Genomic DNA, 27,381 nt, shown 5'->3' on the forward strand with positions numbered 1-27,381 from the left:
CCGAGAGCGCTCTGTCTGACAATAGCAAAGACAAGCGTATATATTTACAAAAAACGTCATAAGAACCTACATACTATAGGGGGCACACGTTCAATGGGATTGGGTGGCGATGACTAGCTATAGGTGCTGCTGCGAGGTGGTTGGCCTTGGCTGGAAAACGTCACTGGTCGGCCTCGTGGGATGGGCTGGGCCTGGCAGGTTGGCTGAGTTCATCCGGGCGGTGTTGTTGTGCCATCGCGGCCAGTGTCGGAGATGAATGTCTTTTCCTGACTTATTTGCCCTAGGCCATGCACACCGCAGTCATTCAGTCATTGCAATATTATCTTCTTTAGTAAATCTTCCAATAGGTTATTCTACAGGTTAATGCAACACAGGAGGAATGTACCTTGTGAGGGGTCTGATGGTAATACGTCAGGACATGGTTACCAGGGTCCTGTTGACCGGGGCCATAGGTCGAGGTGCTAAGCTTCAGGGCCTGGGACGGGCGGTACAGGTCTTTCTGTCTTGTTAGAAGTTGTTATGGATGTGCCGCTGTGTGTTGTCGAAGTATTGGGTGTCCTGATTGCACAGGGCCATAAGTCTAAGATGATCCGGTGGGTTGTGGGGTTTACGAGGGGGCGCCTTTGGAAGTGTGTGTTCAGGCAGAGGTTTACTGCTGTGCTGTAAATAATGCAGGTGGCGGGCCGTGGCTTTGGGTGCTGCAGAGGGGGCTACAAATCTTTGAAGCGGCTCCAGTCTGGTTGGGGGAGGTGGAGCAGCGCAGCGCGGGCCTCTGCTCTCATGGTTGGCAGTCTTCGCAGGGTGGGAGGGGGAATGGCCTTGCACATATTTTCAGAAAGGTATCTTCCTCGTATGTTGCCGACTTTAGGTAAAAACATCACAAACATTTGAGCACTCTATAATACGTATTCAAATCACTTTAAAACATACATTTCAACTTTGCTGGATGTGTCTCAATTATATCCAGCCTGAGCACCTTATTCGTACACTATGTTTTAACAACTACAGTATTTGGTTATATGCATATACATTTGCAGTAAGCGAGGTAGTAATGTGGTTGGTGGAGTACATAGAAAATGACCAGCCACTGTACGTGACGGTGGTGGCACATAAGGGGCTCAGACATATACACATGACAAGTGCATTCTTGCGCATCCTTCGCATGAGCCCTCTGTATGGTTACATTCGTCCTCTCGTGTACTCTAACAGCATTAGTTCAGTTTTGGCGCAAAATCATGGAGTGTAAGTTTCCCAGTGATACACGTAACAAATAGATCCCTGGAACGCTCCTTCATTATTAGTACCCAACTGCAGTGGTGTGGGCTCGCCATTGCTTATATCATGGAAGCATGCTTTCTATGTTTATACATTTTACAGGTTTTTGTAATATAAGAGATTTTGTGGAGAAAAGCATACTTTGCAAGTGGTCTTGGCATTAATATGTAGAGACTTTCTGCCATCTGATGACCATTTTACCGTTCTCTTCATCGCCCAGGCCCGCTGGCCGGGTCATGCTGGGAGCGATGATACACTGCGGAAGGTGAAATGTTACAATGTTAATGTATTATGCTAGCTCATGTCCGTCTTGTTCGTGGGAACGGGCTCGCAGCGGATCTGCCAGGGTGCTGCGGCGACATGGATAACTGAAACTTTCCGAAGGTGGGGGCCGCGCTACAGTGCGCTGAGCTCACACCATCTTTAGTAGACAAAATGGTTTCTGAGGCCTAGCTAAATTCAATACGTGCGGGCAATGTCTTCAGCAGGTGAGCCATCCACCACCTGGGCCCTGGTGGTAAGGAGGGGACGCCCGATGAGCCATGGCCCTCACCTGGGGTGGAGATGCGGGCAAGGGGGGTCTTTTGGACCACTCCTCCCCTACACTAGTGTGTTGGGCATGCGATTCAGGGATTTCTCTCTAGGCCCGTCCAAGGCTGGCCCTGGCCCACTTAAAGCCCTGCTACAAGGACAAGCCTAGGTTCTCTGAACGTTCCTCTATTCCTCATCCCAGTCCGTTGTTGGGTCCTGGCACATCCGGCTGCTCATACTCACTGGGGCATGCTTCACACACTTTCTGTGCCCCATGGGACACTCTCAGCGGCTCCAGCACTAATAATAGAGACCAAACACTGGGCCAGTGTCTGGATCTAACAGCGCTGGTGCACGCTCTTTGGCCTTTCTTTATTCCCATTTGGACGCCCATGCACATCACGACACGAGGGGATGCGTGCCCATCGTGTGCGCGCAGTTCCAGCCAACTCGGTGGTGTCGAGATGGTCAACACGAACACTACGTGGTCTCACATCCCTTCATCACCTACAAAAGTAGCACCAACCCAGGCCCATCCCCATTAGTAACACACATAGTCTTTGAGCCTTACTGGCACACTTGTGGTTATTCTTGGCCGTAGTATCGGGATTGCTTATGGACTAGGCTGTTCAGGCTGCCTCTCTGCCAGCTTTTTTCCTCTGCATCACATCTTCCTTCAGCTATCCCTTCCAGTGCTTGATCTTTGTACAACGCTTTATGTTGAGTGGCCAATCAGTGCATTTCATCTGCCCTCTCGTCTGCTGTCCTTGACAGGCATTTGAAATGTGAAGCATTGCGGGTCATAGACCGTGTCCCTCTTTGAGCCGTGACCATGCTTTAGGGATTGAACAGCAGAGCAAACTTGCTTTGGGATCAATTGTTCATCACCAACACCATAGTTGATGACAAGGCTCCTCTTCTTGCGCTCTCATCAGCATTCATCCGACCTCTCTTCTGTAGGTAAGCATCATTGTCGAGCATTGCCGGTCGCCACTCCGGGACTGTAGGTATCTTGGTGCACGGAGCCCTTCCCATCAGGATCGCAGCAGGAGTCACACAAGCTGCATGCAGCGTGGAGCTAACTGCTCAGTGTCTGCTTGTTCTTCACAGGCAATGCAAAGGGTCAAATTCAGGGTCCTCGTGAACCTCTCGTCATCACTGTTAGCCTGAGGCCAGCGCGGCTTTGGGCTTCACCCGCAGCCTTTCCAGGAAAGCCTTTGTGTCGACCCCTGGAACGGGCCCCGTTGTCTGACTTCAGAACCGCTGGGAGACCATGTGTCACAAACCTCTTCTTTAGCTTCTGGATGACCATCAACGCTGCAGTAGATTTCATGATCTCCACCTGCGCATAGTGAGAATTCCTCTACCACCACCAGACTGTATGAGGCAGGGAGCCGAAACCCTCACTCACACGTTCCCAGGGCCACTTACCCCAAGGGATGGATTGGATAGGAACGGGAGGACCAGCCGATTTGGCAGGGAATGCACTTGGACACAAGTGCCTGTCCCGTGGGCTCCAGCACAAGCAATTACACCTTCTCTCGCAGACGAGATTTCGTATTTCAGACAACCTGATACCCGCAACACGACCTTCAGGGCGAGAGCGGTTGGAATCCAGATGCAGAAACTTCGCAGAAGTAACCTGTCAGGGGACACTGACAGCACATCTCTCAGCCGATACAGGCTGTCTCATTGACGCCGAGCAGCCTCTTTCTTGTGCTGTTGCTCGTGCAAATAATTCTTCCACCGCCCTGAGGCCAATGCTCACTTGTGCTTGACGACACCAAGACACTCGTCCGCGGGAGAGGCATCGTGAACCTCCTCAATCGACAGGGCATTCAGCATGTGGTTCGCCGTGGCCAAATTCACGCGTGCCTCCATGGGGACCGTCAAAACTCTGCTAGCATACGCGATCGGCAGCATCTCATCGATCACTGCGTTAACACAGAGCCAAGTTTATGCATGCTTGCATCAACTACCAGTTCGGTCTTTAGAGGGTTCGAAGTAGCACATGGTGACGTCTGCCAGAGCTCCCCTAGTTGTCTCAAATGCTCTCTGGTGAGCGTCGGACCATTCCCATGGCTCAGATGTTTTGATCAACTGCCACAGAGGCTTGGAGATGGTAGCCAGGTGCGGAATGAACCGGCCACATTAATTGACAAGACTAAAGGAGCTGAGCACCTCTAACCGATCTTTCAGAGCGGCAGCCAATTTGATGCCCTTTATCTTCTGTAATCACTGTAGGTAGTTGAAAAAATCTGAATATCACTGACTTTAACAACTTCAGGAATTCCGGCAATGGCACCTCTGATTGTGCTTTGAAACATCTCAGCGGCGGAGGTCATGCCGAACCTCAGCCTCTTATATCTGCGCAAACCGACATGCAATGAAAATGTTGTGATGTCGCGAGAATCCTCATGAAGTGGAAACTGATGATAAGCAGCACACAGGTCCAGTTTGGAGAAAAACTTCAAACCCTGGATGTCCACTAACAGACCTGCTTTATTCGGCTCGCGCATGTCTACACCGATACAAGCCTCATGTAGGTTCCTAGGCTTATGAGCCATGCTGATGGGTGACGCCCATGGTGTCGGGCCATTGCCCGCTCAATAATTCCTGCCTCTTCAAGGTTTCAAAGTTTATCTTCAACATTGGATGTCCGGTGTAGCTGTATTCGATGGTGGAGTGCCACCGGAAGGACGGTGGGATCAATGTGGAGGCGGTTCTCATGAGAGCGCTAACAGTCAATTCCATCAAACACCTCCACAAACTCTAGGCCGCCAACGTGCCCGTCATGTGTGAACGCAGTCCCAGCCAACACAGAGGTGCTGCGCTGGTCAACAAGAGCGCTATGCACTCTCACATCCATTACATCATGAAGGAGTCTGCATTCACCCAAGTCCTCTATAGCCACGCTTCTTTTTCCTTTTTTTTTTTAAATTCTTTTTTTTATTTTTTAAATGTATTATTCTCAACCCTGGTATAAATAGAGCGCCTTATTTTCACTCCTCATGTTTCTTTGGCCTCCTATGGTTATGTGGGTGGGGACCTACTGGGCTGTGTTCCCGCATCCTGTAGGTTCCCAGTGGGCACATTTCGTCGGCACATCACAGGAGGCAGAGCAGTTGAATCTGCTCCTCACGTAAGAGCAGGTAAGGCTCCAGGGGAGAGTTTGGTCTGCAGAGTTCTTTGTGAATTGTACAGCAGCAACAGTGTTGGTAACCTCTTGGCATAATTGGCTCACACAAGCGAACTAGGAGAGGCCAGAGAAGCATTAGCTCTTCTTCTCCTCCTGCTATCGAAAGAAGGCAGCAGGCCAGGAAAAGGCTGAGCGCTATCATTAAGGAGACCCTATTGGAAGAGGAATCCTGGAAGAAGGGGAATCCGAGCCCCAGTTACCGCAGGCCTCCCTCCTCTTCCTCCAGCATCTGCAGCTGCACAGATGAATCTGCACTGTCTGAGAATGAAGAACCTAGAGGAAACTTGGATCCGGAGGCAATGGGCAAGGTCCTGGAGCATGTAGCGGCAGACATTCCGTTTACTCAGGTAGGAACTGTTACACAGCACACAAAACCAACAGTGAGACAATTCAAATAGTCTGTGAAGAAAGGCCTCCCATTAATAGATGACATCCACATAAGTCGCTGGCCGAATGGAAGGAGCCAGAGAGGCTGGCCATGCCCTGGTTTATTGGTAAACTCTATCACTCTGCAAGTGGAAGAAGTGGAAGAAGCCGGGTTACCAGTTACCGTGGAGACTGATTCTTTACTTTACACTCACACTGGTTGGCCATCCATGTCACTAGAGGAAGCGGCAGTGAGAGATTCTATGGATCAGAAGGTGGATTCTGCTATGCAACAATATTATGCTGTCTCCCACCTATCCCCTTTGCTCCTGCATGTATGGCTCTTACACTGCTCAAGTCCTCTTAGAAGACTTTCAGGATCTTTATACCAACAATGGCGGCAAAAATCTTGTGCGCGCCAAAAACCTACAAAAACCGCGTGTTTTAAACACACAAAAAGATGGCTGCACAACCTGCCCCCCATGGTGCATGTGTGGTGGAATAGAGCACACCCTGCAGAAAATGTGCCAGTGGGCTCCATGACCAGCAAACGGAGTGCAGAGGGAGAAGCAGCGCTTTGCAAATGAAACTCCATAAGGAGCCTATAAATGACATTTGCTTTGTTGCTAAAAACTCCAAAATGCCTATAACAGCACTTCTAAACATCCAAAACCATGCTTGGCGCTAAAATTCATGTAATCTAATGAAGCATTGAGAACATACAAAGTACTAATGTGAAGAGCAAAACATTCATCAGACAAACTGGATTGTCTGTAAACTGACATCCCCTGTCAAAATCTGAGTGCAGTACCGTGGGCTACCTGAATGACAGCTGTCAGATGAGTTACTGATGAAACTTCAAAGTGATCTAAACTAAAATGTCTGCTGGATTAGCAAACATAAAGAGTATTGTTACTAAAAAGAATACAGATCTCGGTTGCTTTTTATCCCACAGAGTTAAATCTAAGAAAGTAATGCATTTATGTTTGATGCAACACGTTTGGTTTTTCCTGGATCTTTAATTAAGAATAAATTAGCTTGGCTGAGCTGCAACCCTTTGGAAGTGGACATACGGGTTTCTCCCAGGGGGAGGGAAATTCTGTCAGCTGAAACTCACGGGGAGATGATAATTATGGGATAACCCCAGATGTTTGTCTACAGAAAGAGAATGAACAATAGCAGCCTAGGAAACAGAGGTGTGAGAGGGTCGTAAATGGCTCCTGGACTCCCAGGAGAGACAAAGGGGTGGAGCCGGGCGTACCATTTGCTGTTAAGCATGAACAAAAAACAGTTTTTAAGGACTCATAACTTGTGATTCAAAGTGGTGAAAAATATACCAAGGACATATAATAGAATTTTTGGCTGCACATTTTAAGAGGCGGCAGAACCGTGTAACATGTTCTGGACAGGAATGGCAATATATGTGGTTTTAGGTTAAATGTATTAATACACACACACATTTGTAGAAATTTGCATAAAGTTTGGAAATTGTGTTCATAGCGAAAAGTACACAATTCTGTAGAAAGTTCAAACAAGATCCCACAGCTGCAGGATTTTGAGGAACAGATGCTACATAAAATATGGAATCTTTGTGTGTGATTTGTGTAGAAGTGACCAATGTAGAAATATGTATTCAAGATAAAATCCGATTTTGAGACTAGTGGCTAAAGGGAGGTCTCCAAGGACTGTAAATTAAACCATAACATGTGACATCCGGCCTTGATCCAATCACTCAAATACACTTGAACTAGTATCCTGAATTTCTCTGGATTGCTAACACAAGGCTTGCCTGAGGAACTCGCTATCCAGCTGATTGAACTATCCACAAAAAAGACGGGCAGATCCTGTGCAAAATCCAGTGACCGGCCTAGTTGATCCAATCCCATGCCTGATGTGCTGTTCTTTCTAACCAGATCCAATCCATGACCAGAACTGACGGTCCAATTTAATAACTTATTCTGTAAGTATTAATAGGAAGAAAAGTGACCATAATATATCTGCATTGTATGATCCCTATCTCAAACCCATCCCATCTTTAATTCAGAACCATAGTATTGCTAGAACTATCTTTGCGCTGACTCTTCTCATCTGAAGATGTAGAGTATCCACAGCCAGCGGGTTACGCTGATCACGTTACTGTAAGATCCATCTGTGGCATTCGATTTTTCATAGTCATCATCTAGTGTAATCAAACCCATCTGTCATTTTCAAGTGCATTTCTGTTTTCCATGCTCGCGCCTATTCTTCAAAAACTACTCTTAGTAAAACCTCTATAACTCCCTCAGTTGTAATGATAGAAGCGACATTTCAACCCCTACTTGTACCTAACATCCTTAGCTATCCATAGAACATAGTTCACCCGTTTGCCGCAAATTGAAATTTTGAAAGGCTTTACACGTGTGTTTCCGACTTGGACTTTCAAATTTTCACTGTTTTCTTTTGACTAAACCTTTGCTTGTGATTGTGTGCAACTGTTGAAAGCGGCTCGCATAAAGATTTATAACAATTTAAGTATTTTTGATCACATTTGGTATTTTTGCTCAGTCAATTCCAAAGACAATTTCAAAGCCATTCTGACAGCTGAAAAGTCAATTCCGTTTTTCTCTTGTGTTTGAAGGGGGAATGTGGGACTGATATTCTGTTTGATCTGTGCTATTCCTGAATACCTGCTCTCTCCTCCCATCTCTTTACATTGCCTATTGGGGGGTTGAGGGGTGTTGCAGGGGGAACCTCTATCCATAGTGCTATCTGTTCTAAACCAACACAAAAGTATTATTTTCTGTGCTGCATTTGTTTTTGTGCTCATTGCTGATTCCTAGTGCATTAAAGAGATTATTCAGTGTTCTGTCACCCCACTGGTGATTGTTGTTTACCTATTAAAATATATTGGGCCTCATTCCGAGGTTGGAGGTAGTCATGGCGCTATTAGCGCCATGACTACCTCCAATACCGGTACCAAGTCCGCCCTCGTTCAATGGGGACTTATCAGTCTTTTCCGACCTTTGCGGGACCGGTAAGTCCCGATTGAAAAAGCCATTCCCCATTCCCATTTCAGCCCCGATAGGGCTCAATGGGAAGGTGCTAATAACGGTACCATAAATTGCGGTACCGTTATTAGCTCTGAAGTCCCTTAACGGGGCCCCGTCCATAACCAGGCGTTATGGACGGGGCCCGTTACCGCTAAGGGACCTCGGAATAGGGCGCAAAGGAATTGCCTGCACCGATGTCCGTAACGGTGCCCGGTATCCCTTTGCGCCCACCTCGTAGTGAGGCCCATTGTGATTTGAATTCTATATACATAAATAGATATTTCCCTTTTGCAAACTAGCCTGATTCCTGGTTCAGTGTGACGGGGGGGGGGTGGTCCAGGAGAAGGGTGTGATGCGAGTGGTATATCGTTTGGAATATTGAACTTATATATACAAATAAATAAGGGTTTCAGTTGTGCACTACAAGCTGGGCGTGATGTGGGTGTGTGCCGGATTGAAATCACTTACAGCTGGATGAGGGACTGGAATGCTTGGCTTTTCTGGAGATCACGCAGTGTCAGGTTGAGTTCCAGTCTGACCTGGCATACAATGGAGTCAGAGCAGAGAGGCTGTGATTGCCATGGGAATTACTGTTGTGGCCAGGAGGTTTCTTCATGTTGTCAAAGATTGGCAAATAGAACTCCCATAAAAATGTTACACTGCGCTTTCCCTTTCAAGGAGTGAAGCTCTTTGGGGATGAGCTAGAAGAAAAGGTACATAGGGTGCATAAAAAGGAAAAGCATTCTGGCAACCTACGAAAGAAAACGCTGTCCACTTCAAATGCTGGCTCCTCGCCGAGGGGCTACAGGTTCTCCCATGCTGGGACTGGCTCATTCCGACACAGATGGAAGATTCCTTTCATGAAGGACAGATCGTCTCCCCCTCTGAAGACAACTCGCTCCTGGCAGGCAGGATTCTCCCACAGAGGTACCAGTGGGAGGAATGATTTTTCACTTCAGATATACGTGGACGCACTTCATTCAAGACTCCTGGGTGGGTGGAGAGGAGCATCGTGTCAGAGGGCTACCTTATAGAGTTTGCCATAGTGCCCAGAGCGACGGGAGTGGTAGCGCGTCCTTGGCATATTAATGCCCCCAAGAAGGCATGTTTGAAGACAGAGATCCAGTGTCTATTGCAAATTAATGCAGTTCAGCGTTGTGTCAAGCAAAGACCAAGAGCGCAGGTGTTACTCCAGGGTCTTTCTGATGCCAAAAGCATCAGGAGACTTTCAGCTAGTGATATACTTGAAAGGGGGCAATCAGTCGTCAATTTTGCTCTTTCGAATGGGCACTCTTCAGAAAATCATGACCTCAAAAGGGGACTGGTTGGCGTCAATGGATCTCGCCAACGCTTACCTGCATGTTTCCATCCATTCACCCTGTTTTCAGTTGCTCCGGTTTGCTGTTGCAGGGCACCACCTCCAATTCGCTGTCCTTGCCATTCGGGCTTCGCACAGCTCCCAGGGATTTTACGAAACCACTGGCCCCGGTTGTGTGGCTGCTCCACCAGAAGGGCCTTCATATCTATACCTACTTGGAAGGGCTCATCACAAGTCTGGCAGTGGAGGAGGTATGCAGGACCATGGTTTCTGATCAACCATGGGAAATGGCAGCTAACGCCGGTTCTGGACATTCAGTTCAGGGTCTTGTGTGTCTTCTGGGCTATAGCTATCCGGGACGAAGATCTGCAATTCGAAGACCTCTACGGCCAGTCACTGGTTGAGAATACAGGGCCTGATGGTGGCAATAGTGTTCGTCACCCCTTGGGCAAGACTACACCTACGACCTGGGTTATCGCACCTCTGGCGATTTTGGCACCCACTGTCGCAAAACCTAGAAATTCATATTCTGGGAGTTTCGGTGGTTGCTGAACCATGGCAATCTCTCGTCCGGGAGGAAGGGTTCAGGACGACAGATGCGTTGTCCAGTCCTTTTCCTCAGGTACTATTGGATATGTTTCCTTCGATTCCCCTTCTCCCTAGGGTTCTGGAGAGGATCAGATGGTCCAGGGCACAGGTCCTTGTGGTAGCCCCATATTGGAGTGTGGTTCCCTCTACTTCTGATGATGGCAGTGGCCCTACCTCCTCTTCTGCTGTCTTGTCCCCCTACAGTGCTGGCTGTAGACTGAACGCTGTGCAACAGCTGGCTTTGGAGGCTCTGGTCCGTGAAAGGGTGAGGGGATAACCAGGCAGCAGTTATCCTGTCCATTTTCAAGGCAGTTCAGAGATCTAAGAAGGCAGCCACTTTACACTCCTATTACAGGTACTGAACGACCTTCTTGCGCTTTTGCACAAAGAATTCAGTGCTTCCTCTGGATGGTCAGGGGACTGACATTGCTCGGTTTCTTCAAAAGAGGGTTTCCAGCTGGGTCTCTGTCTCCTCTATGAGGGCTTAATGTGCATCCATTAGGATGATTTGCGCACCATGGTGCTAAGGTTCTACGTCTGACCCCATTATCTCCAGGTTGTTGCATACTTTTACCCTCAAAGACCTAGGTTGCAGACTCTCTCTTACCTTTATTGGTGCTCACAGCAATACAGGGTCTCCCTTTGAACCAATAGGGGAAGCCGATATTCAACATTTAACCTTGAAGATGGTGTTCCTTGTTGCGATTATCTCAGCTCAGCCGATTCGGGAGCCCTGCTCTGCACCCCTCCTTATTTATCGATCTCTCCTGAGTCGATTGTCTTAAGTTGTGATCTGTCATTTCGTCCCAAGGTGGCCTCCACTTTTGACTTGCCTCAAGAGGTGGTTATTCCTTCCAACCGTCTTGGGCCTGGTGGCCGGATTCAGTTGGTGTGGTTGGATGTTAGGGGACTATTGCTTCTCTATTTGGAGAAGACTGCCCCTTTCAGATCTTCCAATAGCCCATTTGTAATGTTTGGGTGGGGGGCAACAGGGGTCATCAAGTGTCTTCATTGGCCATCAGTAAATGGATCAAGGACATTATCAAGATGGTCTGTTCAGTTGCAGGGGTTCCTCTCCAGGGAAGGTGGAGTGTCACTCTACAAGGGGCATGGCCACTTCCTGAGCAGAGGCTAAAGGAGCATCATTGGTGTATTTATGTAGGGTTGCTACATGGGCCTCCTCCAATACCTTTGCTCACCATTATAGGATGTCTATTCCAGGACATGCAGTCCAGGGATTCACCTCGGAAGTTCTACAGGCAGTTATCCCCTCAGTTATTTTTTATATTGGTGTAAATAAAGGCCACTGAGTTTTGCAGCATCAAAAGTGTCCTTTACCGTTACTTGGGGCGTGCAGTCCTTGCTTAGGGATACGTCATGATGTAATGGACTGGGTCTAGGAAGAGGGGGATGTGGTTATAATGCAGGGATTACTTGCTGGTCATTTTAATTACACCTTACCCTTCTCTTCTTTGTCCCAGTCTGAACTTCCGCCTCTCCCTCCTGGGAAGTGACCGCATACGGTCCTTGGGTATGGAGGAGTGAAGGTAGGGTGCTCTATTTATACCAGGGGAGAGGGGTTGTGAGTAAAATAAATGAATACATTTAAAGAAGAGCGTGGCTATAGGGAACCGGGGGGGAAGGCGGACTCCTTCATGATGTAATGGATTGGAACGAGGAAAAGAAGTACTTGGCATAATGAAGATTACCAGTAAGTAATCCCTGCCTTAACGGGACACTCTGAAACTATTACGGTGGTGATTTTATGCAGTATAAAAGCATATAAGCAGAATTCTCTGAAACTATTACGTGGGTGATTTGACACAGTATAAGAGCATATTAATGGATCATATGAGCATTACACACACATCTTCCAGTAAGCAGCAGCACACTTCACTGTCATAAGTCTCCAAATGCAGACAAATTAACAAGGAGGGTCCTGGGAGTCCCTCTGCCAGACATTAGTCCTGGTTACGAGATCCTTACCCAGATTCTTTAGCTCACTATCTTTCACAGAGGAGAAATATCCAAAACGTATGTCTTTGTCCTGCCCTGGGGCAGTCCAGCACCGAAATGCTAGGCAATTCTCCTCTGAACAAGAGTACCGACAGCAACCCCATATACGTGTTTTGGTCTGGTTGGACCTCATCAGTAGGGTGGATCTATGCCTCTCTAAGAATAGTGAGCAAGGGCTTCAAGTCTGGATTCCCCTAGTAACTTGGGGTGAGACCCAAAGTTACCTAAATTATGCAAATTAACAAGGGGTCCTGGGAGTCCCTCTGCCAGACATTAGTCCTGGTTACAAGATCCTTACCCAGATTGTTTAGCTCACTATCTTTCACAGAGGAGAAATATCCAAAACATATCAGTCTTTGTCCCGCCCTGGGGCAGTCCAGCACCGAAATGCTAGGCAATTCTCCTCTGAACAAGAGTACAATAGTATATGTTAAGTGACCCGGATTGGGTAGAACCATTCTTTGGCAACAACTCACATTAACACTACCCCTTGTGACGTCACAAACCTTCCCACACCACCCCTCAATTACGTGATTGTGCTGATCAGTGAAAAAACATTTGTTTGCCATTGGATGGCAATGTCTAATATACAAAATGGCTTGAGATGGCAAGAACCGAGACATTCACACTGAGTCGGACCAATGGTGTGCCCCATGGACATCAGCGAGGACACTGTACTATGTTGCAGCATAGGGACACCGAACCTCTTCCCGCTGATTGGTGCCCTGCCACGCATCCCATAGCTCTTACACCAACACTGTGGTTCCCCCAGCTCCCTTCTCACGCATTGCTGCCCAGTGTAGTCCAAAACAATCCACACTGTGGTTGGGTTTGATTAACCGTATTTCATTTCTATTTCCTTGACAACTCTCCTTGTAAATTATTATTAGAGGGGTTATAAATATGTCAAGTTGGAAAGGTATGCTTACTAGTTCTCCAACAAACATCTTTTAAAAATATACAGATGAATATACCTAACGCGAATTACTCTTTCATGCTCCCTGGCTATAAACGACAACATTCAGTCTAACGCAACCATACCCCGTCCTGAAGAAATGTACCCTCATTGTGTAGCAGCCTGAAGTGATACTCTTTTCATGTTGTGCATTATAAAAAAACAAATGGGCTCATTCACACCTCCCATTCTGTTGCGATTTCCTCCTCACCATCAGCACTCGCCCATTATCTGACACTGTACTCATGCTGGACCTACATCCCACACATTCTCACTTAGCTGTCACTTGGCTACCGTTTCTATATCCGTTACCCTGCATTACACACACTGTAAAATCACACAGACCTTTTGACACCACCGTGTTGCTAAATCGTATGAGCCCCTCCCCCTGCAACACTTTTACTCCTTTAATCTATTATTACACCCCTTCACGGGTGGCCACTCCAATAGCCCTTCCAGGGCCCCTCCATAATTGTAACTGAAAAATGCTCTTCCAGGGACTTGCAGCACTTAACGTAGTCTACTTTTAGGTCGGAGAGTAGAAGTAGGAAGATTGAGAAAGAGACTATTGCAGTAGTCCAGTCTGGAGAGAACCAGGGCTCTGGAGACAGTGAGCCTCTGTGGGAAGGTGAGAAAAGGTAAATACCTCTAAGGAGGTGCAGCTGGCAGTGGGACGTTTTGGACATGAGAAGAGAAGGAGAGAGTAGAGTCGAAGATGACTCTTAGATTATTTGCCTCACTCGTGGGTGAGGGCGCGGGACTCGGGGAAGCTGGCCAGAGTGAGATTGAGAAAGCGGCAGCAGGGGTCCTAATGAAGATGATCTGTGTCTTGCATTAAGGCAGAGATAATTAGCAGCACACCAGTACTGAATTGCGGACAGACAGCCAGGAATGAGCGAGGAGGAGGAAGAAGCCGAGGCTAGCCTGAAAGAGAGCTGTGGGTCATCCGCATACCACTGAAAGTTGGAGGTGAAGGTAGAGATCTTGTGGGCCAAAGGGGCGATGTAGACATTGAAAAACCAGGGGGATAGATTAAATCCCTGGGGGACACCACAAGTAGAGAGAGTGATAGCGGAGAGAAAGGACCCAAGTTCCACCTGGGAAGGACGGTCAGAGCGAAAGGATGGTCAGAAAGAAAGGACGCTAGCCACGCCAGGGCCTGATCTGTGATGCCCAGAGTATCACAGAGACAGGAGCTCAGGATGTTGTGTTTTACTGTATCGAAAGCAGAGGAAAGGTCAAGAAGAATGAGGACAGAGGGAGCGTTTGAGTGAAGGTTTGCAAGCAGGTCTTCACAGGTGTTCAGAAGAGCAGTTTCCGTGCCTCTGGTTGCTCTAAAGCCAGACTGATGGTCGTGGAGACAACCAACAGATTCAGTGTGGAGGGTAAGCAGAGAAATAGCCAACTTCTCCATGAGTTTGCCCAGGAAAGGAGTGATGGAGATCGAGCGATAGCTTGCCGGAATAGAAGGGTCTGCAGAGGGTATTTTGAGCAGAGGATGCACAGGAGAATTCTTGAGAGAAGTGATGAAAACTCCAGTGGCGAAGGAGAGGTTGCAGAGGTCTGCCAAGGCTGGAGGTCTGTTATGTATGGAGATCTGGGCTCATAGGGTACTTTATGTCCCCCGCAGTCACCCAGATAAAATTTGATATCCCGTTACATGTGGAGATCTGAGTTCAAAGGGTACTTTATTTCCCCCAAAGTCACCCAGATAAAGTTTGATAGCCTTTTACGTCTAGAAGGGTGTATGGCATACACGTTGCAGGACTAAAAGGTAGAGAAAAGATGGGCCTAAAGGGGAGTGTCGCTCTTACCTTTCATTCCTGGAATATGAGCATAGTCTGCCACTTTCGTTTGCCGAAGACCGCCAAAGGCCAATGACTCTCCAATGACTCTGCTACGCTCTGTGTTCCTTATGAGCTTTTAACATTTAGCTCCACCTTCAGTTTCACTGCAGAAAGACTGCAGCCCAGCAAATTCAGCCTGAATCACAGTGCTGCTAAAGACCACTCACTCCGCCTAAAGAATTTTGGGCATCCTGTGTGAGGTTTTGAAGGAGTATGAATTTGGCCTTTGTCAGATTGAGCCGCAGGTAGTAGTTTGGAAACTCAAAGGGCAACACGCATAAGTAGTTGTATTTCAACAACACACCTGCACCTGTGCAGCCCCAGAGATGGTGAAGAACGGAACTCTTCATTTCACGTTCGGTTTTCTGTCAGGACAAAATCAACAGATCTGTAATCGGAAATAGCCCAAAATAGCCCAACACCCATATACACCGTATTTTCCCTCACAAATGGGGTTGTAGTAGCCCAATTGTGTGTGTATGAGTGGGGGTGGGGGTTGCGGTAGGGGGGCGGTAAAATAGGCCAATATTTCAACCTTGCAAATCACTGCACGTCTGGCAACAGGAAAGCCTGGCACCCGACCTGCTTCTTACAAAGCTGCCGAATGGAGAAAATATTGTTAGTTTACTCCTCATTGGGTAGTAGGGTGAAGGAGTTTGGAAAAAGAAACTTGAGCGATTTGGCATTTTTATGCTGTGGCATTGCCAGTTGTATGCCAACCAGATATTCTCAGTCCAGAACTCCCCTTCCCCCTCTCTCTTCTTTATCAATGGTTTCAGCATTTGTGTGACGAAAGCGCCACAATCATTTGCCCAAATCCAAAAGGACCTGAAGGGCCTACTCTTCAAAGAACATCTTGCCAATCACTGATTGCTCTTCTCAACCCTTTCTCCCCATCTGCAGTTCTGCCCTTTCCCTTGCTACCCGTACCCATCCCAGCTCCCTGCATCCTACTTACCACCACTGCATGCGTCCTCTTTGTACAGGCCTGGTTGCTTCCCAACTAGGCTTTATCCCATCCCATCACATACATACATACATACATACATACATTACAGATGTAATCTACCCTTAAGTGTGGTCGTAACTTCTAGAAATGATATTCACCAGTATCCAAAATATGAGTTAGTCAAGCTTGAAAGGACTTAAACATGGATTTAGTATTCAAATGCTGGGGGTTCTGTTGTGCGCAATGCATGCAGTGTTAACGTTACATACCTGTACAAAACCTGAACATTGAGTGTAATAAAAAGGAGGGTTTGAATGTTTTTGCTGTTGCATTATTTGTATCCCATGGTTGCAGATACATTTTCCATGACTGTCAATTTGATGCTAACTTTTGCAATACTTATTCCACCAATTGGACCTAAAATAATGAAGGTGTCCATTTCGGGTTAGATGTGCAAATAAGGGCAAGATATGCCTTTGCATGTTTTCACTTTGCGGATGTAAGTTGCAACTTGGTGGGTGCTCAGAAAGATTTTGATTGTCATTCCCTAGCCCCTGACCAAACCTTGGTACGCATTCCTTTGAGGCTTTAGCAATAATTAACCCATTCGTAAATTAGACCAAGTTGTGTAACTTAGGCCAAACTCTGTGAAAATCCTACAGAGTAATTCTTTCATGAATCGGACAAAGTCCTTTTGGAAATTCGTCCAAACTTCCAGTTAGTACTTTTTCCAGGAGTAAGCAAGTTATATGACTCTTTCTTCTCTTATCTCCCCTTCATTCTGATGTGTCTGGTGTGCACTAATATTCACTACTATCAACTATGCTTCAATTTGCAGAAAATAGGCCTGCAGTTTAAGGCCACTCTGGAACTGGTCACCAATGTACGGCCCCTGGGAGATGATTTTCGCTGGTTTCTGAAGGTAAGAATCAACAGTGTGGGTGTATCGCTCTGGTCCATCACTGCTTTGCTGCAGGGTCTGTGAACAATCTGGCTGCATGATATTTTAAATGGCACAGTGGGTAGGGTAGAGGGGAACATTTAAAACATCTTCAGCAATAACTCTTGGGGAAAGGCATGTGCTCCTATTGCATGTTTCCAGACTTGGAGTAAAGCGCAATGCCTTTGAATGCGCTCTTTGTATTTCCTATTAAATCTTTCTGGACGTATCATATAATCTTTCCATTTGTACGAAACAGTATTAAGTATGTCTACAATTTCTCAGTTTAACACATGGCAGTATATGGAAGCGGAACAGCTGTTGTGTTTCTTTTAATCCAGAGAAATCTTGAACTGATTTTCTCTTTCATTATCATAAAGGCAAAACCACAGACTGTCGTGAAAACATTGCCACTTTTAATATTACAAGTTGCGATAATGCTACTATCAGTTCTTGTGGTGTTGCAGAACACTGGTCATGGTATTTGATTGTGTAAGGTTATGTAGTGTGGTTTTGCCATTTTAAGTGGATGTATCGCCCCTTTTAAGGATACGTGTCATGACTACTAGTTAATAAAAGGGGCAGCGACCCATCACGGCAAAGACCCTGTGAAACCAGCCCTACTGTGACAAGTCCACACAGACCAAGAAGAATCCTAACCTACGACTACATACTCGACCAGAAAAGATGGAGTAATGAGGTTCAAGCCTCGGTATCCAAAAATCACTGCTGGTGGATGAAATCTATCAGCAAGAAGGCAGAAAGCCATGTGAAACAGTGCGGCAGCGGAACTCGATGAGTGTTAAGCTGGTGTCTGTGCTTTATTGTTGGTGGCCTGCCGTGTGACCACGGCCTGTGTATTACCCTGGGCCGTGAGCCCACGGAGCTAGGGACTCTGTTTGGTATGCCCAGTAGACCGGGTGAACTCTGTCCCTGCAGGGGTGCCCCCTGCCTGTGAGACTAAGTCACCACACCCATAAGCTGTGTTGCTTGGTGACCCCAGCAACTGTGAGTCTGGCCTGGGTGCCGCGAGCCAGCCATCACATTGGCGACAGGGCGGTGTCAGCTCTGGGATCGAGGCATGGAGTAAGAGTGTGTGAGCCCTCTCCGATAGAGATTGGAAGGGAGTGGTAAGGCTGATTGTTTCTCTGAAGTTTTTTTAATGTACTTTTTCTGAGTCAGCCACCTCGACTGCGTGTCGTGCAACCTGCATTGGGTGTTTGTTACTGGGCGGAGCAGCCTTAGTGATCAATTGTAGCTGGTCCTCAGCCCGCTTGCTCACCATTTGACCACTCTGCACTGACACTTTGTTGGATTGATAGAGCTTCGAAGGCCATTAGGAATTGTGCTATAAATATCTTGCTTGAAAAGCCACATTTGGTCTTGGGTTGGTGGAAGGTATTGGTTGAAGAGGGGGTAACTGGTATTCGGGTGTTTAAAAATCAGTCGTTGGCATCCGAGGCAATGCAATTTTGTTGGGAAGGAAAGCCACATGTTTAGTGTCGGAAGTGCCTACTAATCCTTACATGCACCTCAAGGGGTGTAGTTTCCGTCTCAAGAAGAACATAGGTTTGTCTGTTTGAGCACAAGATGATGAAAAGCTTGCCGCCATGTACCCGTTTTAAAGGGTTCCTCAGCCATGTTTCTTTTTAAAAAAAGGTAACTGCTGGGGCATCTGATTCTGTCGGGTATTGCATTCATTCTGTGAGCGCTATCAGTATTATTTAAGCTTGGAGTGCTCCCTATATCGTGCATTTATTGAGAAATCATCATATAAGTGACAGAGACGCAGCAACCGCTCCGCTGTGACTGTAAACACAGCCACAGGCCCATCCAGGACTCAAGATTGGGACTATAGAGGACCTAATTAACCCCAAGGGGACAACAGCTGAGTTACATAGCCCCACACCATAATATCAGACCTAGCCTTGATAAAGACCCCGAGGTCAAAACAGGTGTTGGCTGACCACCATTAAGACTATGAGTCTACACTAAAATAAATATACACTGTACCAACAGCAATCCGCGTGGTAATGTGTCTTTTCCAAACAAACCATTGCAAGGTAGCCAAGACTGTCTCTCCAACCTTAACAAGAGGTATGGGCTTCACCTCCACCAACTTGTGACCTCGCATATATCATTAGGACAGCACCAATCAAAATTAGAGCTTAGCGCAGGAGTGTTCACAAATTAGGGCCTGCTTCTCTTTTCATCCTATAAGCGATGCCTGCAGCCAGAGACGTGTTAATTAGTCCTAGTTTGGGGAAGGTTTTCTTCAAAAGGCAGGCAGCCGGGGTTTCGATGCATTTCTTGCTTGCTCAAGGCAATCGATATTGCGGGACGGCAGGCTTCATGTTAGTTCTGAAGTATCTATTCATTCTTCTTTCGTCACAATGCATCCGTTTCTCCTTGCACAGCCACGGTGCTGGGCTATATTTTACAAGGAAAAGCGCATTTGTCTCATCAAGCTTCTTTTGATAATGGCTGCCTAGAAGTGCTAACTGCAGGCATGATGCAGCGATCATTACTTGCGATGTGGGTTCAATTGGTATTTGGATGATTGTGGCTTGGGAGTGTCGCATGCTAGTCAGTGGGTTGACCGTAGCAGGGACGCCATTTCAACATGCCAGGGGTAGCGGAAATGGCATCACATGACCTTTGACGGCATTACAGGAAGTGATGTCATTTTAACACCCCCCCCTCCCCACCAAAGTGACATCACGGGAAGCGAAGGAACATGACATTTCACCCCTGGACAAAATAGGAAGTAGAATCGCATAGCATTGTTCCAAAGTACACTATGAAAAATATGGTTACGATATCACTATAATGTGATATACATTTCATACAAAAATAGATCACCATATGTATCGTTAATATCAAGGTGTGTATAGGCCCATATTACCAAATTACTTTGAATGCAAGCAGACTTCCAAGGCCAAGTGATAATGTGTTGTTATAAAGCACTTATGCTTAAGCCCTTCATATAGAACAAATGTACATACAGTATCACCCAAACTGTGTTGCTGCTCATTTATGAACCTCAGAAGGATGAAAGGCTGAGTTGAGGTGTTTAAGAACATACTAAATCAATGACTTACCCCCTCTAGTGTGCCTGAAATAAAACTTTAATGAGTCTAGCAATTATTGTATAGAATTTCAGAAAGACAAATTTGTTATTTTATTTATCACTGCTCAAAGTGTTACACTTGTGGAACCCCCTGTTTTTTTAAAAGGCCTGAACAAGAAGGCCAGCCACTCCAAAAATAAAGACATGGCGCTGGCATAGGGTATGGGTAGCAAGGCAGACCTTGGGGGTAGCAACTGCGACCCCTGGCGACCCCCAAATGACATCCCTGCAGCGTGGACTGTTGATATTTGCGTTGAAACTTTCCAGTCACAAGTTCAGTGCTTGTGTCTGCTGGTTGTTCTTTTCAGACTCATTGCTTTTCTCGTTTAGGGTCTGTGGATATAGATCGGAGTGGAATTGGTTAGTGGTACACTTCAGGGATAAATATGGAAAACACTGAAGTTTTGGCGATTTACAGAATAAAGTCTAAAGCAGACAGTTTAGGGGCAAATCTGTTAAAGAGCTTCTTTCTGCAAGGTGGTTGATGGAGGTGCAGCACAGCATTTTATTCTGGTTAATATTCCTGTCCCAAATCACTTGCTTCTCATTTAACAACAACAGTTTCCTGCGATTCATTAATGGGCCTCATTACGAGACACCAAAACGGGCACCTGATTTCCCGATGCCACCGGGACAAGTGTAAATCCCCATTTCCATACAGTTTCATAGGATACTATGCGAGTGGGGAGACAGATGCACCTGTACCGTTGCTGACAGTGCTGGTGCTTACATGGCAATTCTTCCTGCCAGGGCCGCTGCTTACCCATACCCTTGTTTCCAGACCACCACACTTGTAATGAGGCCCATTGACATGAAATTATAAGGTTTATTAATTTTGCAGTTAATCCGATAGCTGTGCTTGTTTAAGGCATCGTCGCTTAATTACTTTTTGCATCCAAGGGGTAAATGACGGAAGTAAGTATGTGGTCGGGCAGAATAGTTTAACCCGTTGTGTTTCATTTATGTTTTGAATATAGCGGCACAGCAAAACGAGCAGATGAGTCTGGCAGGTGTAAGTGGGACACAAGGCCATATATATTGCCATAGATTGTTTGACAGATTTTAGAATTTGGCCTATAAAAGTTCCAACCCATGAGCAGAAGATTGAAGAAGCGTTTACGAATTTGGTTGTGGACGGAGAACATTTACTAGACATCAAGGCTTTTAGCACCATGAATACCAAAAGTAAAAACAAGTCCTCCACCAGACCCTATCCGTGGTTCAAAAAACGACCATTTGGTGGTCTAGAAGCACGCGAGCAACAAGCATATGCCAACATTTTTGCCACCTTTCTCAGGCCTGACCACATGGGATTCGGTGGGGTTATTCTCAACTTTTAGGGCGTTCCTGCATCCTTAATCTGTCTGAAATACTGTTTTAAAGGCATTCGTTGAAAAACACGCAAGTCACAATAAACTGTCAGACTGGTTTCAGGTCAGTGGATACAACTGATAGCACATTGTTATTTCGATGAAGACCCGTAAGATAAATATTCTTGTTAACTCGTACAGAGCTGGTTCCAACATTTACTGCTTTATTCCTCGTAACAGAATTCAAGGTTGTAATTGGAATTGGTTGCTAGCATTTTCCTCTGAGGATTTACTAATTGTGGCCTAGGAGCTATTAAAGCCGAGTATCATGAATGGGAAGTCCCTGAAAGATAGCAGAACTCGTTTTTCTTATCCCCAAATTGTGCATGCAACCAAAATATGTGAACTCATTGAACCACTCTTTCAAGTACTGTTTGCTCTCTGTGCGTTGTCCCTCTCTGTGCGTTGTGCCTCTCTGTGCTTTGTCTCTGTGTGCTGTCCTTTTCTGCGCTCGCTCTCTGTGCGGTCTCTCTCTGTGCGCTATCTCTCTGTGTGTGCCATCTCTTTCTCTCTGTGCTGCCTCCCTCTCTCTGTGCTGCCTCCCTCTCTCTCTGTGCTGCCTCCCTCTCTCTCTGTGCGCCATCTCTCTCCCTCTGGGCCATCTCTCTATGTGTGCCGTCTCTCTCTCTGCCGTCTTTCTCTCGCTCTCTGAGCTTTCCCTCTCTCTCTGCGTCTTCTCTCTCTCAAAGCCATCTCTCTCTGTGCCGTCTCCCTTTCCATCTGCGCCGTCTCCCTCCCTCCCTCTGTGCTGTCTCTCTATCTCTCTACGCACTGTCTCTCTATCTCTCTGTGTGCTCTCTGTGCGCTCTCTCTGTGCGCTCTGTGCAGTCCCTCTCTATGTGCGCTGTCTCTCTCTTTGTATGCGCTCTCTTTGTATGCGCTCTCTCTCTTTGTATGCGCTCTCTCTTTTTGTATGCGCTCTCTCTCTTTGTATGTGCGCTGTCTCTTTGTATACGCTGCCTCTCTTTGTGCACGCTGCCTCTCTTTGCGTGCGCTGCCTCTTTGCGTGCGCACGCTGCCTCTCTCTCTCTACGCACGCTGCCTCTCTCTCTCTACGCACGCTGCCTCTCTCTCTCTACGCACGCTGCCTCTCTCTCACTGCACGCGATGCCTCAATCTCTGCTCATGCTGCCTCTCTCTTGGTGCGCGCTGCCTCTCTCTCTCTCTTGGTGCGCGCTGCCTCTCTCTCTCTCGGCGCGCGCTGCCTCTCTCTCGGCACGCGCTGCCTCTCTCTCTCGGTGCGCGCTGTTTCTCTCTCGGCACGCCCTATATTCCATTGCAGTTCCCCCAATGTCCTGTGCAACTTTTTAATGAAAATTCCCTTGATGACGTACGTGATATTTGTGAAGAAGTACAGGAGCCTCGGGAGGACTACCATTTTACAGTGCCACTCTCCCCATTAGTGAGAGGGGTAACTTCCTCCAAAACTGCACCGCGTCCACTATGTGTGTGAGTGCCCCCCGTATTGTGTACAAATGTCTCCTCTACGTCATGAAAGATTATAATTCCCAGGTATTGTGAACGATTCCCGCTCCCAACTGAGCCCCAATCTGGGAGGGTGCCCTCCCTCTGTGCCCTGAGCCCTGCAAGCGGAAATAGAAGCAACTTTTCCTTGTTCACTTGAAATCCCTACAGCGTACGGAAGTTGTCTTAGACTTCCAGAATCTCCCTCTGCAAGGTCCATCATATGGTGCAGCCTGCGTAGGTTCATACTTGTATCTCGTCCTACCACAAACCCACACTTCCGAGTGTACCAGGTTGGGGGCCACTCTCGCCAACCTGCTCACCAACACCTTCCCCAGGATTTTTGTGTACACATTCAGTAGGGAAATGGGCCTATATGAGGCACACTGTTTCAGATCTTTATCTTTTTTCAGGAGCACTGTAATCTCCGTCTCCCTCATTGATTCTGGTATTGACCCCTTTTGGAGTGCGTTGTCGTCATAGACCCTTTCAGCTGGGGAGCTAAGATCTCCGCAAATGATTTATAAAGCTCCACCGGGAGTCTGTCACTCCCCGGAGTCTTATTAGACTGCATCGCCTTTATCGCCCCCAATATCTCCCCTTCTTCTATGGGTGACTCAAGCTCCTCCCTGGCCTCCCCTTCCAGCTTAGGGATTTTCACTAGGTCAAGCGGATCGGAGGCATCTTGTTCCGAGTAGGTGCCTTCTGTTGTATATAATCGTTTATAGTACCTCTGGAACACCTCATTTACCTGTCTCTGTGTTGATACTAATCTTCCTGACCATTCCCGTATCTGGGTGATTGTGCCCCCTCAACCCCTGGACGTTCTCGATTAATTAGCCAGGCCAGCAGCCGGCCTGCCTTGTCCCCATGTATCCGTTCGGTGTATTGGCTCCCATCAAACAGCTCCAGGGAGTCCATGGCCATCTCGGTGGGTGTCCAGCTTCCCTGCCAGTAGGTCTCCCACCTGTCGCCCTTCAGCTAGACTCACCTCCAGTCGTTGGATCCCCCCTTCCAAACCTTGTATGGAGACATTCATTGTTCGCCTAACCCCTACTGCCTATGATATGCACCCCCCCCCCAAGGTAACCTTGAACGCCTCCCATTGTATCCCCACGTACTCCACCGATCCATCATTTAGTTCAAAAAATGAGTTAATGGCCTCCTTTAACGTCTGTGTGTTGGTCCCGTCCTCCAGTAACCCATGCCTCATTTGCCACAGTTTCAGTCCGGACTGATCTTGCCTAGCCCCCACCCTCGTCACCAATTGGCAGTGATCCGACTGGGCCCTATCCAAATACTGTGAGTCAGTGAACCAATGAAAACGCTCACTGTCTGCACAGGTTATCCAGCCTGGAATAAGAGCCATTGACTCCTGACTGATACAAGTAGTCTCTCTCTGACCCCTGCGCCTCCCCCCATAACTCCACTAAGTCTAGTTTCTCAATTACCTGTTGTAGCGTTGCGTGCGCCTGATTTGTCATGGGTCCCCCCTTCCCTTTCGGTCCAGATCCGGGTCTAGGGTGCAATTAAACCCCCCCCCCACACTTACAGATCCCTGTGCCATGGCCTCCCGTCATTTGCAGTACCATGGTGAAGTACTCCTTCTTATCTACGTTCGGGGCTTACGAGCATGTCACACATATGTCCTGCCCATCCCATTGCCCTAGTAAGACTATTGTTCTCCCCTCTGTATCCCCCAATGTTCTGTCCACTTGTATGGGTGTCCCCGGGGCCACCCTTTATCAGCACACCCCTCGCCTCATAAGTTGAGGATGATGTCCCAAATACTTCCCTCCCTACTTTATCTCCAGATTCCCCAGGTCCTCCCCCTGCAAGTGTGTCTCCTGCAGCCACCTGTATTGCATGTTGCTTTAAATATTGCCCCACTTTGACTCTCTTCCCCTTACACCCTAGGCTGTGCACATCCCACCTATTCCAATGTGTTATGAGTGTCTGCCTGGGCTTGCTGTGTTTTCGAGTCTGCTCCACATGGCACCCATGCCCCTGATCTATCCTGTCCCCATCCCCATCTTTGAACCAACAATTCCCCCAACTCCCCTACCCCAACTACCTATCCCTCCCCTTCCCCCCACCCATCCAACTCATCCTCCCAACCTTCCCTCATCCCTTCTCTCAGTCTATACCAACCGCGATGAACCTCCCCCCTCCCATGTCTCCCACCATCCCCTCCCTCAACCTATGACCCTCCATGCCGCACTTATCTCTCAGTGCGGCAGAGGAATCCCTGTTCCTGTAGTCGACTGGGTTTCTTTCCCGCTCCAGTCGACATTTGCAACACCCTCTTGCGCAACCTAGTCGGTGGGTTTTTCTCTTCCCCATTCAGTAATCTTGCATACCGTTCTTGTTCCACCTCACTTCCCTGCCTCAGTCTTTTACTGGGCTTCCCCTGTCCCCCTCGCCCAGATATTGGTTGCCGGTCTCCGGGAGTATCTGTTCTGACTTGAGTGTCGTGTAGACCGATGAGACCTCCGTCCCCAACTGACGCACAGGGGAACTAAATAGAAACCCGCTGTGCGACCCTTGAGGCCACAGGTGAGAGATGTCTTCTCGGATCCACGGAGCCTCTAGGAACACCGATGCTGCTGTCAAGAAGGAATGAGGTTAAGCACCAGGCAAGCACAATACAATGAGGAAAACAAGTAACTAAAGTGTCTTACCTATCTGGTGTAATGGAGACCCAGGTGACCTAGTAGGGAGGTTCGAGGCTCATTAGATGCGGCGATCTCTGGAATGGTAGAACCGCAGGTTCAGCGTGGATGAAGAGTAGCCACCTGTGGGAGTCAGGGCTTGACTTGAATCCCCAGTAGGGAAAAGGCGTAGAAGATCAGCAAGGTACCAAGGGATGATCCAAAGACAAGTCGAGATGCAGTCCAAATATCCGGCAACAGGTAAAGAGTTCCAAGCAAAAGTACCAAGGGGTGTCCGAGGGAGTCCGAGATAGAGTTCCGTGATCAAGGTAACAAGGAGCAAGTTGTAACGCCAAACAGTGTCCGAAGCCAGCTGAGAAGCAATGAGCGTTCTGTCTCTCAGACCTTTATACTGATCGCCCCTGGGTCACGTGACTTCTCTGGGTCATGTGACGTCCACCAAGATCACATGGGGAACGCCGTAGTGTATCACGTGACTGGCGTGAGGACGTAAGGCCGCCCTTTCTGCTATACGATCTCCAAGGCAGTTGCCAATGCAAAAAGGGTTGCAATCGAGCCCGTACACTGGTACGGAGTTTTCGGTTCTGTGGGTTCACCGAATCACTTGAGCCTCGAAGCTTGGGAGGGGATGTTGGGGGAATGTGGGCAGTGTTCTGATGTGTCGTGGCCTGGTGTGCAGAGGATCGCCTAACATAGCCCCCCCCCCCAACGGCCCACGACCCCGTGGGCAGGACGGATGATCCCTATGGAAGCGGGTTACCAACCGCGGGGCGTTCAAATCAGATGCGGAAACCCACGAACGCTCCTCCGGGCCGTAACCCGTCCAATCCACCAGATACTGGAGCCTACCCCTAAACCACCTAGAACCCAAAATGGCCGACACCTCAAAAACATCAGGAGAGGTCAAGGACACCGGCGCAACAGGGGTCCGAAGACGGACTGAGTCGGGACAGGGTTTGAGGAGGGATACATGAAACACAGGATGGATACGCCAAGAACTGGGGAGTACTAAACGGAAAGCCACCGGATTAACAACCTGTGAGATCACATACGGCCCGACAAAGCGAGGCAGCAACTTCCGGCAACCCACCAGGCGAAGATGCCGGGAAGATAACCAGACCCTAGAACCCACCAGCAGAGGGGGAGCAGCACGACGCTTGCCATCCACACGGGCCTTCATGGAGGCCTTCGCTTCAGTGAGATGAACCACTGTACTTGCATGAATAGCCGAAAGATCCCTAAGACATATCGTGGCCGCAGGATTCAAAGAACCAGAGGCATCAGGGACCGGCAAAACCTTGGGATGTTGCCCATAGAGGGCGTAAAAAGGAGAATAACCAGTAGCTGAATGAGCCGCGTTGTTATATGCGAACTCCGCAAGTCGCAAAACGGCCAACCAAGAGGACTGATGTTGCAATATGAGGCAACGAAGGTATTGTTCCATCGATTGATTCGTCCTTTCGGTCTGGCCATCGGTCTCCGGATGATAGGCCGAAGAATACCTCGTATCGATGCCCAACAGTTTCGTCAAGGACCTCCAAAAGCGAGAGGTGAACTGTGAACCTCGATCGGAAACAATGACCGAAGGGAGGCCGAATAGCATAAACACATGCTCAAAAAACAAGTCCGCCAAGACAGGGCCGAAGGGATACCCCTACAAGGAACAAAACGGGCCATTTTAGTGAACGTGTCCACCACTACCCAGACGGTGTCAAAGCCTTTGGACTTGGGG

At 47.9% G+C, this 27,381-nt stretch overlaps 1 protein-coding gene across 1 annotated transcript in view; it reads left to right on the forward strand.

Moving 5' to 3' along the window:
• Positions 1 to 27,381, forward strand: part of CZIB (CXXC motif containing zinc binding protein) — a 189,142-nt gene that overhangs the window by 33,259 nt on the left and 128,502 nt on the right. Inside the window, exon 2 of the mRNA XM_069642170.1 lies at positions 16,912 to 16,995. Within this exon, the coding sequence (XP_069498271.1) occupies positions 16,912 to 16,995 (84 nt within the window). The remainder of the gene's footprint in view (positions 1 to 16,911; positions 16,996 to 27,381) is intronic.

Source organism: Ambystoma mexicanum, chromosome 1q, assembly GCF_040938575.1.
Source record: "Ambystoma mexicanum isolate Mex_15411 chromosome 1q, UKY_AmexF1_1, whole genome shotgun sequence".
NCBI classification, from domain to species: Eukaryota; Metazoa; Chordata; class Amphibia; order Caudata; family Ambystomatidae; genus Ambystoma; species Ambystoma mexicanum.